At 37.1% G+C, this 25462-nt stretch overlaps 1 protein-coding gene across 3 annotated transcripts in view; it reads right to left on the bottom strand.

Annotated features, from left to right (window-relative positions):
• TMTC1 (transmembrane O-mannosyltransferase targeting cadherins 1) overlaps positions 1-25462 on the bottom strand; it is a 162555-nt gene that overhangs the window by 97912 nt on the left and 39181 nt on the right. For all 3 annotated transcript variants that reach the window (XM_026695102.2, XM_026695103.2, XM_026695104.2), the window contains exons 6-8: positions 15120-15201; positions 14495-14598; positions 4649-4838 (exon numbers count right to left, since the gene is read on the bottom strand). In XM_026695102.2, the coding sequence (XP_026550887.1) occupies positions 4649-4838; positions 14495-14598; positions 15120-15201 (376 nt within the window). The remainder of the gene's footprint in view (positions 1-4648; positions 4839-14494; positions 14599-15119; positions 15202-25462) is intronic.

The following is a 25462-nucleotide window of genomic DNA, read 5'->3' as shown; positions in this document are numbered from 1 at the left end:
GGTCCCTCCCATTCCCTCAAATAAGAGCTGCTTCTGGAGAGCTAATCACAAAGGATCGAGGGCAAGTCACCAATGGCCAACTTGCTATGGCCAACTTGCCACAGCCAACTCACTGAGGAACAATTCAACACTGTATTAATTCTTTAATTCAGTTACTTTTATTATCATTGGTAACCACGTTTTCCTCAAAATTATTGTATCTCTTGTATTTCTGGATTGACATCCTTTATTTTGTAATTATTAGCCATGGTTCCATTGAAATTAACTTAACTTTTGCATTTGTTGAATTGTCCTGCAGCAAGTTGGCTGTGGTGAGTTGTCCCATTCTGAATCAGAAAAATGCGAGTTGCATGACGAGGAAGAGAAGATTTATCCCTTTGTCTCTCATTGTAAAAGGATCCCATACCTAAGTTTTCTTGTGAGAAAGGCCCTGTCTGGCACCAATGGAATGAAAAATACAGGAAGACTGATGCCTTGAATCAGTCCCTTCTGATTTAAGAGAAATTCATACAACTGCACTGACAAGTTAAGAGCATGGACAGAATGGCTCCATGCAGAGTTATGCATCTGGTTCAGCAATAACCCCGCTGTAATCATCCACTCTGAATACTCTCTGGAATAACTTTCTGTACATTTTCAATTTGTCAGTTTAATTATGTGAATTGTTCCATTCGTTATTCCCGAGTCATACTTCTGCTTTTCCTTTACTCACTTTAATACATGACAAAACCACTTCATACAAATGAAAATTCGGCAGCTATACCACAGCTACCCAGAAGATTTTTCTGTAATGGGAATCATAGAAGCAAGCTGTTCCTTGCAATGCTTCGGCCCATCTAACGCTCAATGAAATCTAAAACATCAACTCTGAATGTAAGATCCTTAAGAAGGAGAAAGGATTGGTGCATTCTTCAAACACAGGAAATAATGGTAGAGTGATTTCGATAGAGGAGTGTTTTTCAACGTCTACAAATTTAAGATGTACTTAAATTCCCAGAATTCCCTAGTCAGCATGCATTGATTGAGGAATTCTAGGAGTTGACGTCCACATGACTTAAAGTTGCAAAGATTGAGAAATACTGCTATAAAAAGAGTTTGTTCCAGTAACTGGATTCTAATGCATGCATCTTATTGGTTGTTCCTCGGGCATATCAAATTTTTAAACTTTCAATTTCCAAACATTAGGGGTGCTCAAAAGTTGTGACATGCCTTGGGAATGCCTTGGGAATACCTTTTGCCACCAGACTTGAAATTCTAGACCTAGACAACCTAGAACTACGACGCCTTCGGTCTGATCTAAGCATAGTACATAAAATTACACATTGTAGTGTCCTACCTGTCAATGAATACTTCAGCTTCAACCATAACAATACAAGAGCACACAATAGATTCAAACTCAAGGTAAACCGCACCAAACTGGATTGCAGGAAATATGACTTCAGCAACAGAGTGGTCAATGTCTGGAATACTTGACCTGACTCTGTGGTTTCTTCCCCAAACCCCAAAAACTTTAACCTTAGACTGTCTACTATTGACCTCACCCCTTTCCTAAGAGATCTGTTGGGGGCATGCATAAGTACACCAACGTGCCTACCGTCCCTGCCCTATTGTTTCTTTTTATTTTTCTTATATGTATCCATTTCATGTATTCATAACTATGTTTATACTTATACCTGTTATCTTATAATTGCTTGACAAATAAATAAATAAATAAATTGTAAAGGTATTTTGGTTACTTTAATATAATTTAGATGTGCTTGATAATTAACTACATAAATATCACAATTTTTTAACATTGTGTTTGTTTCATCAGACATATCCAATCTAAGACTCCCAACTTCATACCATGCATGTTGTCTCAACTCACTAAACATGATATGCCCCAAGCTTTATGGGGTTTATCCCAGATGGAGCTTTGTCCCAGCTTTGCAGAGCTGAACTATGTGTGAAAACAATCTCTCATGTGTACAATTTAAGAAATATTTAATTGTTGCGCAACCTGTTAAATGTTTTCTTTGCAGCACTAAATCTGGATGTTCTTTAAATGAAAATATAAGAATAGTTTGCATGATTAATTTCACCTAACTGGATTAGAACTATAGCAGAACAGTGCATAGCCATAAATTCTTTACAGGTATGAAATTACTCTGACTAAACTGGGATGTTCACTGGGGAAAGCAATTATCATATTTTTCGCTCCATAAGACACACTTCCCCCCCCCCCAAAAAAAAGTGGGTGGAAATGTCTGTGTGACTTATGGAGTGAAAAATACGGGCCACAGTGGGGTCCTTTTACAGTGCTGAATCCTGCCTCTTCTGTCTTTGTCATGGCCTCCTCTAAACCAAGGTACGTCCTATAATGTGAAAAATATGGTATGTTGGGAAAAATTAGCAGTAAAAGGAAACCAGGTTGCCAAAGAACAAGATGGCTGGACATTATCAAAGCTGACACCAGCCAAAGCATAGAAAAACTCAAAAAAGCAGTGTAAGATTGGAACATGTAGAAAGACTTGGCCCGTAGTATCACCAAGGGTCAGGCGTGAATGGATAATATTACCATCAAACAGAGATGCATTTTTCTTTGGCATTGGACCAAGGGATAATGGTATTGCCTTGATTTTGGCATAACACAATTTGTGAATCCAGCTGCTATGGTTTGTAGAACTTCATTTATAACTTAATGCATTGTGAGAACCAGTTAACTGTGTTTTATGCTTAAATCTGTAAGTGCAATTGCAGTCTCTGACTTGTCAATCAAACCATATCCTTTTGTCTCCAACTTGGAAAAATGGCAAAATATGATTCAGAAAGCCCATTGTGCTTAATTAGAGCTTCCGTGTGTTTTAACAATGGTTGATCAAAATTCAAACATATAGTTCAAATAAAGCATTACATTCTACTTCTAACTCCTCCTCCTACTCTATAGGCCTTGCAGAGATGCAGACACAGTAGCAGGTTAAATTTGATCAAATTCTTATTTTTAATTGGGAAGGGGAGGTTTGCATCTGTAAATCTGCCATAGAATGAATGACACTAATTCAGTGAAATACAGTTTTGTAAAAAGACATACTGTATATAGATTTGCCTCCTTTTTTTAAAAAAAAAAAAGCACAAACATTATTGTTCCTTATTTGATTTATATGGGCACCTCTCCAAATGGAGCTTAAGGCAACATAGCAGGTTTTGGAGCAAGATATAAAATACTTTCAAACACAACCCATTCTCCCACACAGAAGATAGCAAAAGCCACCTGAGCATTTTGCTTTATGAGAAAAAAAAACATGTCTAAGAACAAGCAACTCCTTTGTCTTTACAGTAAAGTCTCATAATATTTCTCACTGCTAGTTGTATTACTTTGTGTAAGCCAAGTCTCTAGAGTGTTATAAAGTACTCATGATTAAATTTACACACAGCTCATCATCCAAGTTTCATTGCCAACAACTAGATTCTGAGTGTATTTGCACTCAGTGTGTAGGCTAAATTGTCAGATGTTTTCTAAATAGCATGCATTTTCTAACAATGGAAAACATTTGGTGAGCTCTTGCTTTGTGATTTCTAAGCAAGTAAGTTTAAGAAAAAGGGTTAAAATTGAAGTGTTTAAAGATCTTTTAGGGGGGGAAAACCCATCAGAAATAGGTGAAACTAAGAAAGTCCAAGTCTTCAGCTATGATAAGTTAAGAAGCCTTGGGCATATCCTAATACAATACTCTTACTTCTTTTTTTAACCCATTCATTCCATCTGCAGATCTTTCTTTTTATACTCCTATCAAATTTAGTTACGGAGGGATCCTAAGGAAGAGCAACCTGATCTTTTGCCAGTTTTCTATTAAGATTACAGTGGGCTAAGTAATCAAGAAGGATCCTAGGCACAACAATAAATATAAATGGTCCTGCCAAGCAAAATACTAACAAAATACTAACATATTCCCTCAATACCCAACAGCTAGAAATCCAGGAAAAATTGAAACTGATTTTGCAGAAATATCACATCCACAGGGACCTATTTTATGGGTGCATAAAAACTGATACAAGCAACTTCTATCAAAGCAATTCTGACAAATTTATTTCAAAGAAGAAAGGTATTATTCAGTTCCTTTGAATATGTGAGTGGATTAATACTGATGTTCGTTGTCTGGATTGCTAGTTTGTTTATTTCTATTGCTGTATTTCTATATATTGGTTGTGTTTACATTATTAGGAGGCCACTCAGCATCAGGATGGAGTTGGGTTCTGCCAAAGTTCACTTAAATGGATAAATAAATATGCACTATCATTTCACCCTAGTAAATCTCCATGACTCCAAGTCACATCACCATAATTCAACTGCCAAATTTTGGAGCAGGAATTAACATGAAATTAACTGTGTTTGCTTTCCAATCCCTATTGCTCTCCTTAATTTTTTTTTAAAAAAGAACTGGTTGGAAGTTCCTTCCTCCTAATTTATTGTGATTTCTTGAATAGTCTGCAATTATTTGGGGCAAACCACTTACAAAATATAGTGTCTATACTCATACTGTATTCTAAGGCAGCATGAACCAGCATGGTTTAGCATGAAGTGTCTGTCTAATCAACATCTTCCATAAACAGAACATACTGCATATGCTTGGAACACAAAGGTAAACTTCAGTGTGGAGAAAAGCTTATTTACCTTAAATGCTACAAAACAATGTAGACAAAGGAGAAGCATCACGAAGGCTAGGATCAAGGTAGCAAAATTTCTCAGATCCCAGATTGATTCAACCAGAGGAATACTCCCAACCTGCCAGTCGTAGCACAGTGTAATCGGGGCTAGTAGAAGCCAGGCGTTGAAGGCCAGGAGGTAGGAGTAAGTAAGAAACCTGCAAAAAGAAACACAAAATTAAACAATCTGTGGTTTTCTACCGTGGAAGGCAGCTACTTCAATAGGACTATCCAGTGCTTCAGATTCAACCCCCAAAAGCTGATTCCAAGTATGAACTGCATGATCTGAAAATTGGGGGAAGGGGAGGGGGAGGCATGACACACAAATGCTTTAAAATGTTGCAGAGAGATGCTGCAGGTAGTCCTCAAATTATGACTACAATTGGGCCAGAATTGCCATCACTAAGCAAAGCAGTCATTAAGCAAGCTACAGGTCATTTTATGATCGGTTTGCTGCAGTCGTTAAGCAAATCACAGAGTTATTAAGTGAATCCAGCTTCCCTCATTATCTTTGCTTGTCAATGGAAAAGTCACAAATGATACTCATACAATCCCGGGATGTTGCAATCATCATAAATACATGTTCATTACCAAGAACCCAAATAGCGATCACATGACTTTTGGGACGATGAAATTATTAAGTTCAAGGACCAGTCATAAGCCAGTTTTTGGCAATGTCTTAACTTTGAATGGTTGATAAATGAATGGTCACAAATCGAGGACTAGCTGTATGTTCAGGATCCTGCATGTTTTAGGAGACTGGATCTAAAGACTGCATGGCCCTAGGGTTCAGGTTCTCAGCACATACTGGTTGAGTTCATGTTAATCATGGATTACTGAATCAGTCCCAATGGCTGTGTTCCCATGTTATGCTATGTCAAGCATATGACAGCTTAGCATACTGTGTAGATCTACATAATGTTGAGCTTCTTGGAGAAAATGCAGCGTATGCACATAAAGTGTGAAAATGTATTACTCAGTGGTGGGATTCAAATTTTTTTACTACCGGTTCTGTGGGCGTGGTTTGGTGGGTGTGGCAGGGGAAGGATACTGTAAAATCTCCAGTCAGAGGTGGTATTTGCTGGTTCTCTGAACTACTTAAAATTTCCGCTACCAGTTCTCCAGAACTGGTCAGAACCTGCTGAATACCACCTCTGCTATTACTCATATATTATCTTTCTCTAAATTTAAAACTTAAGGAATACAGAGGTCTCAAATTATTTAATGTTGATAAAAAATATTAGCTGGCTAGCCAAGAAGGTTAAGAATCACCACAGGGGAGATCTGAGAGAAATCATAAACAATAGATGCCATGATTGCTATATAATACAAAGCTATTTTAAGCAACAGAAACTGCGTATTTCCACAGGGGACTTCTTGTTCCATTCAGACAGGACAGACAGTGATGAGAGAGGCAATTCATCATAACATGTGTGTATCTTGAGGTTTTTTAGCAACTCAGGCCATCCTTGGGTTCCCTCTTCCCATTCAGCACTGGAAATAACACATAAACATTGGGTTGTTTTTCTTATGGACTAGCTAGGCTACTTATTTTTTTATATTAAAAACCAATATTATATGGTCTGGTAATACAGTATGTACAAACTGAAGGGGAAGCAAAGATTACAATGTTAATCCCAGTAAGATATGGGAACCATTACATGAACGAATAAACCAGAGAAAGTGATTAAAACCTTTAAATATAGTTGAGACAACACAATGCACTATATTTTGTGAAGCCAACAAGTGTCCGAGTTTTGCAAATGTTCTTATGTATTTGTCATATAAACATAAAAACTTGATATCCAGAATTTCTCTTCTTCCCATCGTTTGTGAAAAGTAATATTAGATTTGTTCAATACAACTCAGAAATTACACTTAACAAAAACATGAAAAATATGGATATCATCTCAATGGCTTTTCATTGTTTTGTTGGGTCTTGGGATCTCTTAAATTCATCTCATGCCATCTGTCAACTTCTGTTGACTGACTTATTTCCCAGACTCTAAAACATTCATCACATGCTGTTCATAACTGTCTGGTTCACATCTCAGCTCATCACAACAGGAAATCTCTTGGTTACATTACTTATAATGTAAATAATGAAAGTTTTCATTAAATTTGAACGGTTTAGAATTGATTTGCCAAACATCATAGTAGGAACCAAAGAAAGCTCATATTGATTCACTGCAAGCCAGTTTGAAAACTCATGGATTCCATTTGTGAACTACCTTCCCATTTTAATTGTGGTGGATCAAAATCTAAGACTGCCTACAACAAGGGGTATTAAACTTCGAGCCAGAGAATCAAAACTCTAAGAATTCTTTCATGAGGCTTACATTAGTGGCTCTTCCATTGCTTTGCAAAACATATTGAAGACTTAAAAGCATATCTCCACAGCTAATACATTTGGTATCACTGATATAAGCAACCTAAGGGGGGAAAACACAATAAATTGAAGTCTACTAAGGACACAGGGCTATAATTGGATATGAAAAATAATAAACACATCTATGGATATGAATATCAAATCTGTATACTACCACCTGCCTCTGGGCAAGGAACAGAAAAAACTAATTGCTATAGAAAGAATAATATAGAGGAAAGCTTTATAATAGCTTTAAGCTATTATTTTCCTGAAATGAGCTACAGATACTTGAGAAATTTCACTATTGGATGACATATCCCTGAGATGCAGATCTAACTTAATAACGCTTTTTTGCTCTTTTCTGTTTGTAAAAAGGTAAAGGTTTCTGACTGACTGATGTGTCTGACTCTAAGGCACAATGCTCATCTCTATTTTTTGACTGAGGGAGCCAGCATTGTCCAGACATTTTCATGGTCATGTGGCCAGCACAGCTATACTGCAAAGGTGCACGGAATGCTGTTACATTCCAACAGAAGTGGTACCTATTAATCTACTTACATTTGCATGCTTTTGAGCTGCTAGATGGCAGGAGCTGCAGCAGGAATGGGAGCTCACCTCGTTGTGCAGAACTTGGGTCTTGAACCTGGGAATGGGAGCTCCCCCACAATGCAGAGCTTGGGTCTCGAACAGGGCTGTTAGCTCTCCAGGTGACAAGGTCAGTGTCTTTATTGGTTGGAAAACATTACCCCAATACTTCTAAAAATGTATTTTGGAAGTAGATCTATTAAACAATGCAGGATATAGATCAAATGCATTTGTGTATTTAAATGTGTTTTTTTTAAACTGCTAATCAGGGGTGGGATTCAACTGGTATTACTACCAGTTTGGTGATTATGTTTTGTGCGTGCATGCCAGACACACACGTGTAATAAACCTAAAGCTATGCCGCCCGGACAACTGATAAGCGCTGCGCATGGGTGCGCAGCATTTGAAAAAGCATTTTTTACTGCTTTTTCAACTTCAGCTGTGCCACACAAAGCAACTGAGGTTGAAAAATAAAGGTCAGCTAACAGCCCAGGTGGGTGGGTGGGCCAAACAGCAGCAGACACAGAACCGGTTCTGTGTCTGCTGCTCTTCAGAGCTACTGGTTCTATAGAGCTGGGCAGAACCGGTAGCATCCCATCCCTGCTGCTAATACAGATTCAGGTGATAAAAAGCTTTTGAACAAATACCCCGCCTAGACTTCCGGCTGATGTCATGACAGGACCAGAATCACGGAATGGAGGTCTCCATTCCTGCACTGGCTTCTTGCCGTTTGTGGGCTCCGGACAGAGCTGAAAGCAGCCTTGGAGGGGTGGCGAAGTAGTGAGAGGAGCCTGGTGAGGTTCCAGGGGAGAACACAACTCCCCCGTGAGATCCCCGAGCTCACTCTCTACACCACGATGGAGAGAAGAGCGGCCAAGATGGCCGCTACAAAGTTGGGACAGCCGAGAACCACCTAAGCGAAGTGCAGGAGAGGAGATCAGGAATGGTGTATGGAGAAGGGTGAAAAAAAACTATTTTATTTTCATTAACCCCAAAAAGAGTATAACAGAGAAGATACATAAAGAATTGTATCAGCGGCAGTTTCGAAGAAAGAAGAACAATTTGGAAATAAAAAGAATTTAAAATGAATTAATTTGGAAGAACACTAAAAGAGAAATAACATTTGATTTTTGAAAGAAACGGAAAAAAGGTGGTTGTGAAACTGGATTAAAAGCACCACCGGTTGACAAAACAAAAATCCTGCAGATCCCTTCAAGCTAACGATTTAATCAAAAAAGGAATAAAAGGAAGATTAAGACCTCTGGAAGTTGAAAACATATTAAAATTAAACAGACACTACCCCTGGACTTATTTGGTGACTTTGACTTTGATTGATTTTGATTGGGAAATAAAGAGTGGAGGACATTGATATTAAAGAGATGCTGGTTTAAATAAAACAAAAACTACTGGATATTGGACATTTGGAACAATAAGTATTATAAAGATGAGTGATATATGCAAAGAAATAAAGATGGATTTTCGAATTATGAGTGAGATGTGGGACAGAGCTTTGGACTTATGCACTAAAATACAGAACATAGAGAATAACTCAGAAATGGTGACGGAGGAGGCGGAGGCGGAAGAAGAAGAAGAAGAAGAAGAAGAAGAAGAAGAAGAAGAAGAAGAAGAAGAAGAAGAAGAAGAAGAAGAAGAAGAAGAAGAAGAAGAAGAAGAAGAAGAAGAAGAAGAAGAAGAAGAAGAAGAAGAAGAAGAAGAAGAAGAAGAAGAAGAAGAAGAAGAAGAAGAAGAAGGGGGAGGAGTCAGAAAAAGGAGAAACCAGGGAAATGAAACAGGAGGAACAACAATAATACAAAAGAAGAAAAAAGAAATTGAATTTGAGATATTAATGATTGATGTAATAAATGGGGGGGGATATTAAAATTGGATTGTTGATAAATGAAATGGTTAGGAAATTACAGAAAGGAGATCAGAAGAGGGTGGGGATAAATGTTGAGAATTGGGAGAAAAAATATCAGAAAATGATGAAAAATGGAGGGAGGATTAAGGGGAAAAGCCAAAAGAGAATAGAGAATGGTAAGAAAGCCAAAAAATGACTAAGACAGAAGAGAGACTTAGAGATGATTGTTAGCAATGGGAAAGAGGGGGACTCCACATGAAGAGGTACCTTAGTAGTAAAATAGATTTTTAGGAGTTTGGATTAAGAATTAGAAAGAATAAGAAGGAATAATTAAAATGGAATAATTATTAAAATATGCTTATGGAAGATATAAGTGGCTAATATTTATGGTGGGAAAGGGAAGGTTAAGTGGAGTCTAATAGAGAATAGATATAATTATATAGTATAGGATAATATTTTAATGGATTATATATTTTGTTATCCACGTGTATAAGACAATGAGGATACATTATTATAAGTTTGATATTTGATTAAAAGAAAATAAGATGGAAAATATATTTGTGCAAAAATGAGAAGTTGGAAGAGAGCATTTAGAAAATAAAAATATATGCAACAGTGACAAATGTAATATTAGAAAGGGGATGAAATAAATTAAGATGAAATTATAAATGATTAATGAATTGATATGGATAGACTAAACCATAAATATGCTTAACATAAGAATATATATTATTAAGGAAGATAGAGATTGATTAAAGGTAAAGAGACTGATATAAAGGAATTTATAAGAATATAAAGAAGAAAATTTGGTAATAGATAATGATGTGATGTTAGAAAGCTGTATTTATGATTGTGGATATGATGGATTTAAAATGTAAAACACCTGGAACCACACTGTTCTCTCAAAAATAATAAATAATTATAAAATAAAAAAAAACTTTAAAAAAAACCCTGAAACCTGTACTGATACAGACTACAAGTAGTCCTTGACTTACAATCATTTTTAAAGCAAACATGCATACAGCCATACTGAAAAGGTGACTCGTCGTCAGTCCTTGCACTTACAACCATCACAACATCCCATCGTCATATGATGAAAATTTCAGCTCTCATCAACTGATACGTATTTACCAGGTCAAGCAATTGCCATTTGCAATCTTCCCAGCTGGCTTCTTACAAGCAAAGTCAATGTCAACCCTGAAGCTGGTGATATGGTGACCATCTTACTTTTCTACTGGGTTTTTTCCCTTTCTTCAGAGCTTCAGTGCTGACACAGAATGGAGCTGATGGATAGGGAGGGGTGGGGTGTAGAGATAGCTGGGGTGCTATAACCAAAAACATTCTTTCCCCTGGGAACCAAGGTCATGCGTGCAGGAGGTTGGGAGGTGGAGACTAAGGCCATCCCATGTCTGGACTGTGTGCTGATTGGACCATGGGACGGATGCCTTTGGGGAAGTGACAAACTTTTGCTTTTAATTAGGGGGGGAAACCAGTGAGAACTTTTAGATCCAGTTTTCACCACAACGTGCCAATATGACATGACCTAATAAAGTGTTCTTTGAGGAGATGCTTCAAAGTACTTTTGTTTGGGGAGGGTTAGTTGGGATCCTGACAGTCAATGGGGAAAGCTGGATTCACTTAACAGCCATATCATTCGCTTAACAACTGGTGTGATTTCTTATGAACTGTAGCAAAAAAAAAAAAAAAGTCATAAAATCAGGCACGACTCGCTTAACAGTTGTTTTGCTCAGCAATGGAAATTATGGTCCCCATTGTGATCCCAGAAGGGGAGCACAAAGGTCGTACAAAAATGGAAAAAGGGGTAGCAATTGTAAGTACTTGAAAAAAAGAGGCTTAAGAGGAAGTTTTTAAAAAAAGATCTATTGGAATGTTTTGATTTTAGAAACATTTTTAAAGAAAAGCTTAGGGTTTTAAAATGGATGGGGGAAAAAGGTATTTTTCCCTTTCAGGTTAAAGAATCTGAAAGAGTACCGTGAATTTGATGATTGTTTATAAAGATTATTAAGTGCAAATAGAAATACATATTATTTCCACAGCAAGGAAGATAAAGCAGAAATGGTTAAATTGATAGCTCTGTTTAAAAAGGGGAATATATTTGTGTTTTTTATTTGGATATCACTTCTGGATTTCACTTCTGGAATAGCTTGCCCTAGGAAGTTGTGGGAGCGCCATCACTTGAGACTTTCAAGAAGAGATTGGACTGCCATTTGTCAGAAATGGTGTAGGGTCTCCTGATGGGGGCAGGGGTTGGACTAAATGACCTATAAGGTCCCTTCCAACTCTGATTATCTGTTATCTGGATTTTGTGCAATGAAAAAAATAAAACCTTGACTTCAGTTATGACAATTTAATAGATTTGCTGTTACAGAAATGGCCAGTTATATACTAATGTGTAAAAGTAAAAAGTTGAGGCTGTAATGTTATTATCTTGTACTGTGCTAAAAAGAGTCAGAAGTCAATGCCTTTTTTTTCTTCCCTTATACCTCATTTTTTCTTTCCCCCTTTTATTCTTCCTCTAATTTCCTATTTTTATTTTTCTTTGCATTGTATACATTGGTAAAAAACAGAAGTCTAAGATAAAAAAGAGGCTTCCTATGAACTCCTATGTACTTGCACTGTCTTCCTACAAAGGATTTGCACAGCTCTGACATATGCCACCTGTGTGTTTATATGCAGATTATCAGAACAAGAGTACAATAATTTACCAGTTCTGATATATTTACATCTACATACACGTACAGGAGAAGCTATGATGATTAACTTTTGAAAATGATTTATTTGACCAAGACAAGTATGCCAGCAATATCAAGGAAGAGAAAGCTGGGTTATCTAACAGCAGTGCCTCAACATAAACCAATTCAGCTAAGATAGAAAGCTCATAAATAACAGAACCTGGTTACAATTGCAGCCACAATGCTTTATAACCTTATTATAAAGTGCTTTATCAGGCACAGTTGATTTAGAGCCCATGCAAAAGATGAGAACGCTCCTGAGAAAAAAGCTCTCAGTCCTAAGTAGCAAAGAAAAAAAATATTATTTTGACTGAAAGCCATTACAGTAATCTTCCTGTGTTTAGGTAAAAATAATCATTCTGTTGGTTATCTAAGAAATGAAACACATGGATCTTTAAAAGGAGATAAGGCTTACAAACGTAGCCATGTTGTTCTGTTTTATTCTACCCTCTTATGTGACCCCTGAGAAAATGTGCCTTTATTTCTCCAGTGACTCTAAATTTAATCTTCTGCTAAGATACAAAGAGCTGTTTCTCTAGATTGCTCTCTCAGATGGTGGCTTGTCTGCTGTAGCTTCTCCAAACATGCTCAGGAATAAACCTGGTCAGATCAGGTCAAATAACTCAGAATACTGAAGGTTTGCATTGCAATGCCTTTTGACTTCCGAAGATGGGACTTCAATTGCATTCTCAGGATCATTTTCACAGAGTGCAAACTTAAAACATGATTGCTTAACATGGATTCCTCTCTTCTTTCAGAGGAACTGCCTTATTTAAGCAAGGACCCAACAAGACCACCTCGTAAAACATCACTTTGAGGGGAATCCTGATGGGTATCCAACAAAACCAGCAGCTGCATGGTTTTGATACGATGAACCAAAAGGTAAGGAAAAGATCAGGGGGAAAAAACTCCGAAAATGTGTTGTTTCTTCTCTAGAGATCCAATTTCTATATTCTCTTAGGTATTTTGGCATACATTGCTTCCTCTTTTAAGTTTACAAATGGTTGCTCCAAATTTGGCGGAAAACTGTTTATGTCATAGTTTCCTCCCACGCTGCAGCAATCATAGCTTAACTGCTTTGCTGGCTTGCTCTGAAGAGGAGAAATAACTCTGCTTTTTATTCTCTGAATTCCATGGGGACATGGTGGCGCACAGTCCCACAAGTATACAGCAAAAAGGCATACTTATTAAGCATATATCCAATCTGATGGTGCTTATATGTCTTGTATCACTTAGCTGGGACAGCATCTAGATCAGGGATGTCATACTCAATTTCATTGAGAGCTACAACAGGGTTGCGTTTGACCTCAGGGGGGAGGGGGTGTGGCCAGGGGGCATAGCTAGCTCGATGTCACTTGTGTCAGGGTCACCGAGCACTCTCACAGTGAAAACAGGCTCCCGAGCACTGTTTTTGGCTGTGACGGTGTCCTGCAATCCGCTGCCAGCAAAAATGGAGATCGGGAGGGCCGCCTTCCAGGCCAGCCCCACGGGCCAGATCTAAGAACCGTGTGGGCCAGATCCTGCCCCTGGGCCAAGATGACCCCCCTGATCTAGATGACCTTTTCAAAATCTGGCAAATAAGCAGGATGAATCCTGATTAATATTTGGATGGCCTCGAACATCAGATCTGCGGGATCTGTTATTAAGCTTACTAAATAATCAAAGTTTTTGAACTGGGCTTTCCCTTTCCCTCGGTATTAAATTCTTCTGTGAATGAGAAAGCTCTCTTTTTTATATATATTTTATTTTGTGAACATTTAGAGTATGTTCTTAAAACACCATCAGGCCAAAAAGATTTGGGGACCTCTGATTTATATAAAGCCTCCAAGAATCCTCAAAAGAAAGACTGATAAACCAGTGATGTGCTATGGAGAATCACACAGTCCATTCTTGAAGGCTAAATTGGAATGAAACAAATAGATAATTGCAGTAGGAGCAGATGGCTGATAATCACATTTAACACCTTATCAAAATATACTAGGCAATCTATCAATTTCAAAGCATTCAAGATATATTTTGGAACTAGCAGTATTGCACATGTGAAAGTCTCCAAATGTCACCTTTGGGAGAATGCCTGAAATATTTACATTGAGATGATTTAATGGCAATGAGCTTAAATACAGAGGAATAATAGAACTCCTAAGTTCATTTTATTAAATGCAGTTCTTAGGGGAAAGGCAACAAGGCATATAGACTAAATTTGGTTTATATTTGGTTTATATCAAAAAGAAGTAAATCCCAGTTGAATACCTTGTAAGAAGATATGGTGAGAATGAAGCTGGATTGTCCTGCTCTGAAAATGCTGGCATGGAACCTCCCATTATCCATAGGCGAAAATACATAAGTAGGATCACCTTCAGATAAGAAGAGTAAATTCTTGGATTATTAAAGAGAAACCCAATTGTATATGGCCAGCAAACCTAAATCTATTACAATACTTCATTATGGTTACTGGTCATCCCATTGCATCAACTGGTAACCTATCATTCCAAACTGAAATGGTGGTTCTTTATTATGTCCAAAATACAAAAATGGAAGGGGGAGGGAATAATTTGAAGGCTGGTTTATCATTCATAAACTTACATGTATTTTGTTGGGTGAATTAATGAGCTGTTTCTAGACTGGAGCAAAGTTTTGATATAATACAATTCAGGTTTCTGGTCATCTAGCAAAAGGAATTTCTATCTGAACTTCTGTTGATCAAAAAGATGTATAATGCTGAAAGTATCTTTATCTTAAGATGCTCTAATCAGCACATCTTTGAGTTATGACTGCCCTGCTGAATTAGTTTATTCTTCACACTCAGGAACTAATAGAATATAATTCATCTGGAGACATTAAAGGAGTAAAAAAAATGATGTATAGCAATACTTACATAGGTAAGTACCAAGGCAGCCCTCTTTAAAAACGGTCTTGTGGAATATAAGAATTTCTGCTTGTTACTCGCGGTCAGGTAACTAAAATACAGCAGGAGAAAAAGAAGGTTATGATTTTTTTATAAATTTCAGTATTGGTGGACATTAATACTTTGCTAATTTATTTATAAAGTGGTTTTTCTACTGACCACTGTGAACTGTATTCACAGTTTAAAATAATGGCTTTCAGGCCAATATAAAGGAACATAAGTAGAAGAAAAATAAGTAGGCTTCATTATCATAGCAACACATAAGACAGTTCTCAAAGTGTGAAAGAATCAAACAGCAATTAGTATCAGCCAGATGGCTGGGTGCTCTTGCTTCTCACCTCTTTAAGCATTCATAGTATACCTCAGAAAATCTGAATCTTTAAGCAGAACCAGCAATCATATAAGTAGTATCTATGGTTCAACTGTGTGTATCGGTGGTTGCCAACTGGTGGGCCGGGGACCACTGGTGGTCCGTGAGAAAATTTTGGTGGTCCACAGAGAAATGTCACCCCCAAAGCAATTAACCCAGGCTGTGCTGCAATCCCAAATAAAGCACAATAGATCGGTAGGAAAACGGGTGGGAATTTTCCTGCAGACTTTTTGGGGATTTTCCCAGGGTCTCTGCAGACAGGGACCCTGGGAAAATCCCAAAAAGTTTGCAGGAAAACCCCCACCCCATTTTCCTACTGATCGATCGTTCTTTATTTGGGATTGCAGGATACCCTTTCTCTCTCTCTCTCTCCCCCAGAACAGAGCTGGAAAGCAGGTTAGGAATGTGGCTGCCTTGGAGGGAGTGGGGGGGGGTGAGGGATGTGTCTGTGTCTGTGACACACACACACACACACACACACACACAGAGAGAGAGAGAGAGAGAGAGAGAGAGAGAGAACATGTCACTGCCAGCCCTTTAAAGTTAGATCAGATCTCTCTCTCTCCCACAATGTCAGCAAGCCACCATCAGTCAAAATTCATATTAGTGGTCCACGGGATTTTAAATTATGAGTTTGGTGGTCCTTGAGGTCCAAAAGGTTGGCGACCCTTGGTGTGTATCATATGGGCTAGATTTCTAAGTTTTGCTCAATAATTTAACTGTATTTCCCAGTAGGGCTAGAAGTGTTCAGAAGAGTGTAAATATTGTAAACTCCCTGGCTCTTTCTGCTATATGCTAAATAAATAATAATTCTGCTTCTTCAAAGTCCAACTTTTGTGTCATAGGATTTAACATGGTTTGCATAATTCTGATCTTTGTGGTTGGACTGGAGAAGAAAGTGTGTATAGAAGACTGTATCAAGAGCTGAAATGTTCCAGGTCAAGTTAGGAATGGATCGATAATTCTTTGAAAGCATTTTTCTGATAAAATTCTTGTATTCCCTTTGGCCACAAGAATGGTTACGGGAGAGAACATCTTGGTCCAATGAACAACTACAAAATGCTCACAACTTGAGATAACTCAGCAAACAAACTGAAGCAATCCATCATTATGTTTAAAAAGAGTGATGGAAGGGAGGAGGTAAAAACCAAGGTTCCATCTTCCATTCCATCAAGATTCATCTCAAACAGCCCTCTCAGGGTATTTCTCATGTCCTTTTGTCACCTGGCCAATCCAAAGAAGAGTCTCTGATATATGTGAGATTTGAATGAAAGAAAAAGATAAAATGTGGTATGTTTATGTTGCTAAAATTAAGCTTTTAAAATTTACTGGTAGTTTCCTGGAATTATTGGGTAGCATACCGTGAATTTGTTCTGGTGTCGAACAAACAATTCCTGATTCTATAGAAACACTCAGATACCTTACAATGAATCAATATTTAAGCATCATATTACAGTACGTTTGTATTTGATCTTGGCATCTTTGTCAAGTACCTGGTTAGACTAAAATGCTCTTATCTTACAAAAATCAAAAGTCTGCTTTTGCCAGACAATCAATAGCTCCCATTTTAACATTATTTCTAGCAAGTCTTACTACGTATTTTGGTGCAGAGTTATTAGAGGAAGCAGAATCTGAGCAGATTCTTCTCCACCATTTCTCCTTTGTGTGCTTTTTAAATGGCCACCCAAAATAAAGTGTATTCTGTAAAACCTTATACATTTTTTATGACTTCAGCAACCAGAATAAGAGAATAATAATAGAGTTGGAAAGGAACCTGGAGGTCTTTTAGTCCAACCTCCAGCTCAGGCAGGAAACCCTATAGAGCAGGGGCAGTCAACCTTTTTATACCTACCGCCCACTTTTGTATCACTGTTAGTAGTAAAATTTTCTCTAACCGCCCACCGGTTCCACAGTGATGGTGATTTATAAAATAGGGGACAAAACCCCTACCCCTCACTGCTGCCCGAGGCAGTGATAGTGCCCACCCATCTGCAGACAGGGAGGCGAGGCGACGACAGCGCTGCTTCCCTGGCCGGCGGGTCCGGCGGAGAGAGCCCGAAGCCCAAAATTTGGGGATATGGCCCTGTGAACTTTCAGAAAGAGATTTCTAAGAGGGAGAAAGAGGTCTTAAAATAACACCAAATCAGCAGGATGGAGAAGAGCAGCACTCTGCAAAAGGAGGATATAATGGTGTTCATGTACATGGCCCAATACGGTTTATTGAATAAACTATAATTGGCTAGGTTTGCACAACACACCAAGTCATAAGCCATGGAATAAGTAATACAGCAAGGTAAAAACAGTAGTCTCTTGTGTGAACCCAATCAGGATGACATTGTGGGAGTCTGCAAAACAACTTAAGTCTAATTTTCACAATTAAGCTTTACTGTGAAATTTGAGAATTTTCACAGGAGTATTAATTGAATTTGACATCATGGATTTTGTGGGTGAAAAAGGTCATTTTGTCTTTTCAAGCTCAAAGAAAAATAGTGTGAATATTTTTAATAGCTCATTTTGAACAAGTTAATTTTCAAGAGCAACGTTGAAATGTGTTTCTGGTTTCCATTTTAAAATAAAATATTATTTCTACTCTGACTAATATGCAAAGTATGCTGTAGTTATCTTTCAATTTTTGCATTTGTCCACATTTTGTGATGCATATGATATATCTACATAAAGAAAAATAATATTTATTACGTGTTTGCAAGAATGAAACCTTGAAAAAAGAGTAACATTGGGAGCCATATATCCCTATTTTTCATCATATCACAAACATGCACACACAGCACAATTTGATGTGTTGCCTCTGAATTCTACTATTATCAGAAAGAAAAAAGAAATCTTAATAGCCAGTAAAAATTATATAAAGTTATCTCATAACTCTCTCTTACCTGGGAGTAAATGCCATTAAACTTAATGAGCCTTGTTTCTGAATTCTATTATGCTATAACTCTAAATTAAAAAGCCCCAAATGTGTTTGCCTTTACTTATAATGAAATTCCCATTATTTATAGCTACTTATGTACAATCTTTCATACAAATCTATTCCAGAGTGGTTAACAATAAAAAACATTCCATAAATGAATTTATAATGAAATACACCATGTATGCCCACATAAATGACTTGGAAAACATTGCAAAATTAATTTAAGTAGCTTTTCTCCACTTGGAACTAAGCAGAAAAAAATCTTCTCATTTTTATTAAAAATGAGGTTATGATACCATTACTTTCCACCTTGTTTGTTACCAATGTTCAACTCTGAAGAGATATGTGGGCAGCATATCTGTTTTTATTTTACCCATGCAAACTAGCTGAGTTCACAAATCAGGCTAAGCCTGCTCATATTACCTATGCTTTATTGAATAAACCAAAATTGGCTGAGTTTGCAGAGCAAGTCATGTTATAAATCATGATTTACAAGCCGAAGTGGCCTGGGTCACAGAATACTAAGCTCCAAACCAAACAAACTAAAATTATGGTTCATGTGTTTGTAAATCAAGCCGTTCTATTTGGTTTCTGAATTATAAGCAGAACATAAAGACTCCAGCTATATTAGCACAATACTCAGAAGCAGACCAAGTGAATTCAAGATGGCTAAACCACACTGCGTTTGGGGCGTAGCAAGATGTGTGAAGCCACCTGTCAGAGTTAAATGCTATGTGCAAACCAGGTCATTATGACTTGTTCAGTGCACCTTGTTTAGTCTGGGATTAGCAATATATGTGAAATGAGTCTTCCTGGTTCATAGAAAATAACTAATCAGGGGGGCTAGTTTGCCTGAAAACAATACTAAAGGTGTCTGATAGAATCCTAAGGATTTCATGTTTGCATGTCATTTTATTTCCTGCCTTTGATTCGGTTAAATGTCTGGTTGAAGTTTCTGCCTTATATCCACAAATTATTTGATCATATCAATATCCATAGCTGAATAATGATGATCTGTGCAAAATCCCATTAGAGAAGAGGCACTTTCATTATTTTTGTGAAAGGGGGGGGGGAAAGCACCTAATCTACACTCAGCATTCAAATGAATTCCCACTGTAAGGTAAAAAACACACTGCATTCACTTCAGGGCAGTATTTTAAAAGAAAATAATTAACAAGTTTCCCTGCTTCTTCTTACTTGGTATTTTTTATATCATTTTAGGAATCTCCTCTCATTTTTTAATGAGAGTTGCAATCCCGTTCACAACCTTGGGGAAGATTTAAAAAAAAGAATCAGGAAATGAGTTTTTCCCTTTGGGAAAGTTTTCTAGCTTTAATAAAGTAAAGCATCTAAAGACAATTTCCAAATCCTGGCAAACTGTTATAAATGCTGCCTGAGGTGATGAGGTTCTGCTGTTGTGACTTTCTATGTGAAGAAATGAATGGTTCATTCTGAGCCACGTTCCTTCCATTTATTCTTTTCTCTTCAGAAACAAACTGGGATCTATATCTAAATAGGCAGTGTATAAAAACTGCCTCGATTACTGTACTCCACATGGAGAGATATTTTCCTGTCCATATTGATCGGGCTGGGTTTTTAGTATAGCACAGCAATTAGGAACGACAAGAACTTGAGAACAATGGATTGCAATATTGTCCTACACTGCAAAGATTTAGGTTGGGTTTATATGGTTTTAAACACCCAGAAAGAACCATGTTGCCCCTCACATATATGTTGTTTGTACATTTACATAACAGATAACAGATAATCAGAGTTGGAAGGAACCTTATAGGTCATCTAGTCCAACCCCCTGCCCCAGCAGGAGACCCTAAGGCCTATACCATTTCTGATGGGAGTCCAATCTCTTCTTGAAAGTCTCAAGTGTTGGCACTCCCACAACTTCTGAGGGAAAGCTGTTCCATTGGTTGATTGTTCTCACTGTTTCTCCTAAAGTTTCTCCTTATTTCCAGGTTAAATCTCTCCTTGTTCAGTTTCCATCCATTGTTCCTTGTCTGGCCTACAGGTGCTTTGGAAAATAGCTCTCTGTGGCAGCCCCTCAAATATTGGAAGATTGCTATCATGTCTCCCATGGTCCTACATACAATATAGAAGATGACCAAGTTGTGCCTGACGGCAGGATCAAATGCATCATCAGTTCAAAAGAGATGTAAGTCCAGCCCCCTTGAAGTTCTTTGACTCTTATCTGGTACCAATTTGCCTTGACTATTAGTAGATCAGATTCTTGCTTATAGGTTGCATGGAATATAATCACAGTGCGTTCTGAACTCTATCCTGACTCCTGGTTTCTTGAACCTTAAATAATACATACTAACCTTCAAATGAGACATACTAGGCCTTATTTAAACCGCACTCTCTTCCTTACCCTTAAGAAACAAAACATGTTCTTCCTACACACAAACAATGGCACTCATCCTAAAATGCCAGGCATTTTGTGGAATTAATCCGTGCTGCACCAATGTTAATAAGAATTATTTATATGGAAGATCATAGCCAGGATTGAAAGGATCCAGCAAATTGTCAATAGGGTTTTAAGAAAAGGAAGTAGTGGTTTTGTAGTACCTATGGAGATTCTCCATCATCCATATCATAATTGTCCCAAAGGTGCTTTTTGAAAAGTCACCTGAACTTTCTTTGTTTTTCCTTGAAGACGTTTCACTTCTCATCCAAGAAGGTTGTTCAGTTCTGACTTCAGAAGCACCTTTGGGAAAACTAATGGTCTCATTCTGCAAAGGCTGGGTAATAGCCAAATTGTCTGAAAGTTTATAGAGATGAGAATTTTTGCCAAGTTGCAAATCTGCAAGACAAATTATACAATTATTCTATTTCATAAAATAGTGAATTTAGCCCATGAGCTTCTGGATATTTTTAGTGGAAACTGCATTACCACTTCAGTTAGACATTGTAAAAACCATCAATATGACATCATGTGCACCATGATGTCATTGCTCCAATAAGATGATGAAGTTCATGATATCCCTTGCCCCACCTATAGACCCCTGGCTCCCTCCTAACCCATTTAGATTATACTTGGATGACATTTTCATACTGGACTGATATTTTCATCCCCTAATGGGGGGGAGGGGAGTGGGAATTTGAAGACGAATTCTGAGGTAAAATGGATCAATGAATTCACCCTACAAACATACTGTTCAGCCCCCAATTGCCAAAACAAGTCACTATTAAATATCACATCCTCTTTTGTAGAGTCTAAGAAGAAACTTCCATCTAAGCTAAAAGCAATCATCATGCCATGAATTCAGTAAATGATTTAAGAACACTTTTATAAGGCAATAATATTGTGTTAAGCATCAGTTAGTAAGACATATTAATTCAATTAATTCACCCAATTTAATAAGCAATGTTCTTCTACTGCATTTTTATCACATCTGATATAGATATAATCCACCAGTCTTTATATAAACAAAGTCTAATTAATATTTATCACCTTAACACAGGGATTATAATTCCTACAGTTGCATTTGTTTCTTTGCTCTATTCTTGTCATGTTGTCATTGTCAACTTATGATATAGTCAACTTCTGAAGTTATTTTGTAAATTCTTATTAGTTTATTTGGTTGAAAAAAGAACTTTCATGAGTGAATATACAAGATATAATAAGTATCATATATACATAATTGCCTTTTGTAGTACATATTTCTCTACACTGAAAATATAAATAATAAATACCAGAATTGGTTGTAATAATTATGATGGGAGTTATAACGCAATGCATCTTCAGTGCAGCAAAGCTCATATTAACCTGAGAAAATATATTTCGCTTCAGTATTAAGAGCCATGGTGACTCAGTGATTAGAATGCAGTATTACAGGTGAACTCTGCCAACAGACAGGAGTTCATTCCTGATGGGGCTCAAGGTTCACTCATCCTTCCATCCTTCCAAGGTTGGTAAAATGAGGACCCAGATTTTGGGGGGCAATATGTTGATGTTGTAAACTGCTCAGAAAGTGCTATAAAGCAGTATGGAGCAGTATATAAGTCTAAGTGCTATTGCCATTGCTATTATTTACCTTAAAATGAGAGAGATCACCTTCTATTCACCCAGAAAAAGAGATAAATACATATTTTACCAGCATTTTTTTTTTTTGTTCTCAGTGGTGCACCTTAAACTTGAGCACCCAAATAACAGCACATGCAACAGTTTTGCTGCACAAGCTGCAACGGGCACCAATTTATTTCCAGGTCCAGTTCAAGGTGTTGGCTATGAACCTGAAAGTCTAACATGCCATGGGGCCAGGTTATTTACGGAACTATCTTGGTCCCACTGCAACAGCCCATCCCATCTGGTCAGGCAGGGAAAGTACGTTGCAGGCCTATCAATTAAAGAATTGTATTGGCAGGGTCCAGAAAGATTGGACTCCTGTTGCCTCCACTTGCAGAACACTTTCCCCTCCCTGGAGGTGAGACAGGCCCCCACTTACCTGGCCTTAAGAAAAAGTTTGAAAACATGGCTCTGTTGTCTTGCTTGGGGCTCACAGAGGACCATGCCCCAAAGCCCCTCCTCCCATCTTTTAATGTTGAATCTTAATAATTGTTTTCCTCTTTTTAAGTTTTATATGCAATTTTAAAATTTTTAATATTTTTATTTGCATACTGCCCAGAATTCCTTTATGAGGGAGTTTTCAAAATTTGACAAATAAATAAAAATAGCCTAAAAACATCTTTCTTTTGCATAAATATGGAAGAAGAGAAAATTCCTCACCTAAATTACAGTTCTCACCTTTTAGATGGATTTTAAAGTATTAATTTTAAAGTATTAATTTCCCCCATTTAATTACTGGAGTATAGAACATTTCTCAATAAACAGTAACTCTTCCTTAAACTAAATTCAACCACATATTCTGAGAATAGAAGGACAACATCTGAGGACGAAGTTGTGGAAAGACATTTAATAAAACATTTTTTGCAATTCTGACAAAATGATAATTCCTCTAGTTTGGGGGAATTGGGGAGAAGAGAGAAGCCATTAGCAGCAAACTAATTTCAAAGTAGCTACAATTTGGAATGCAGATTTGCGCTGAGATACAAGAATAGAAATGACTCATCTGACAAGCCTCATGAATATCCTTAGCACAGGTTAAACAATTGGAGAGATGACTGAATTTACATTAATCCACACAAGGGGAAAGCATGAGAAATTAAAACCAAATGTTTCACAGATCCAAGAGTGCAACCATCATAGCTTGATGAAACCTGCAAATCAACACAAATCCCCAGGTCAGAGAGAAAACTGTGAATTCCTCATACTAAATACATCTATACTTAACTTAAAACCATTCATTTAATGACTTTTTGAAGTTATAACAGGATTGAAAGAAGTGATTTACAACTGGTCCTTGTGCTCCTGACAGTGGCAGCATCCCCACAATCACCTGATCAAACTTCAGATGCTTGGCAACCATTTACAATACTTGCAGTATCCCAGGTTCATATAATTGCCATTTGTGGCCTTAACAACCCCTTTCCTCTGACAAGCAAAGTTAATGGAGAAGCCAAATTCTCTTAACAAGCACATGATTCTCTTACACTGAGTGAATTACACTGAGCATATTGAGTCAACTCAGCTATAGTGGTTTGTAAACCTTGGTTTACGGCCTGGTGCACTAAGGCAGCTAAATCATAATTTTTACAAATCACAGTTAAAAAAACAATGGATTTGTGCAATATGTCCATCTGGTTACCAAATTTGCACTCCAAAATAAAAGCAAAATGCATTTTCTAAAAAGAAGCCAGCATATTTGCAACAAATTGTAAGATTTGCAATCTTATAGTACTTTATTATGCTGCAAGAAATGCACATTTTACTTAATGAATATTTTTTTGTCAGCTCTAGACTTGGAATGGACAACCATATTAGCGGCTATTGAAATAAAGCAATGTGGAAGAACTATCATATTGAACAGGAATCTTAAAATTGATGTTGAATATAAACATTATACAAATAAAAAAAATATTTTTATAGTTAAGGAAGCTAATCACACTATTTCTCTTACTGTTTAGAACAAATTTTATTAAGTTTTTAAAAAAGATTATAAACTAACACTAATTACAGGTAGTCCTCAGCTTACAACCATAATTGAGCCTGCAATAAGTCATGACAGTTATAAAGCGGATCATCTCGTGACCATGCCCCGATTTTACGATGTTTTTGTGATGGTTAAGTGAATGCCACAGTTGTTAAGCATGCACCATGATTGTTAAGCAAATCCACTATTCACTATGGGACACATTTTTTGCCAGAAACAGGAAGTAAACAATGATTTCTGGAAAAATGTTGTAAATCGTGGCCATGTGATCACAAGATGCTGCAAATGGCAAGTGTGGGGTGTTGCCAAGCACCCAAAATATGGTCAATTGACTGCAGGGTCCCTAGACATTAGAACATTTTATTTATTTTACTTATTTATTTATTTAGTTTCTAGTTTTATAACCTTTTGGGGGGTCCATCGTAATTTTGAAAGGTTGCTAGGCAATCAAATTGAGGAGTACCAGGAATACAAAGCAGAGAAAATAAAATGAAAAATAAAAAAATAAAAGTAGATTGGGAAATTATTATTATTGCCCTACTAAAAACCCACTGAAATATTTCATATGTAATTATTTCACAAAACTGTCTTCTGCGTGCTATTCATATTCTACCAAACTCAAGATTTTCAGTTTAGACAGAAGCACTCCAAAACACTTTTTTTCTCAAAACTGGAAGGAATTGTTAGTAGATATTTGGCATCCTTTAAATTAAAAACATGTTCTTTTTTCATATGCTCCTCAAAACAGTTTTAAATCAGATTATTTTTTAATTATTTCCTCTGTTTTGGTGGATCAAGTTATGGGTTCTTCTATAGGCTCTATTGCAATTCCAAATTGTGATTTAACTTAGGAAATTAATAATTATAAATGAGTTAATTCCAGGTGGCTCTTGAACTATTTCTCTGTGTAAAGATACTCTTCTTGTGGAATATATTAAGAAGGAAAATTGTC

Source organism: Notechis scutatus, chromosome 6 (genome assembly GCF_049901735.1).
Source record: "Notechis scutatus isolate UNSWTSFEM ecotype Mainland chromosome 6, rNotScu1.2, whole genome shotgun sequence".
NCBI classification, from domain to species: Eukaryota; Metazoa; Chordata; class Lepidosauria; order Squamata; family Elapidae; genus Notechis; species Notechis scutatus.
The sequence above is the reverse complement of the archived record's forward strand: the minus strand, read 5'-3'. Positions and strand labels throughout refer to the sequence as shown.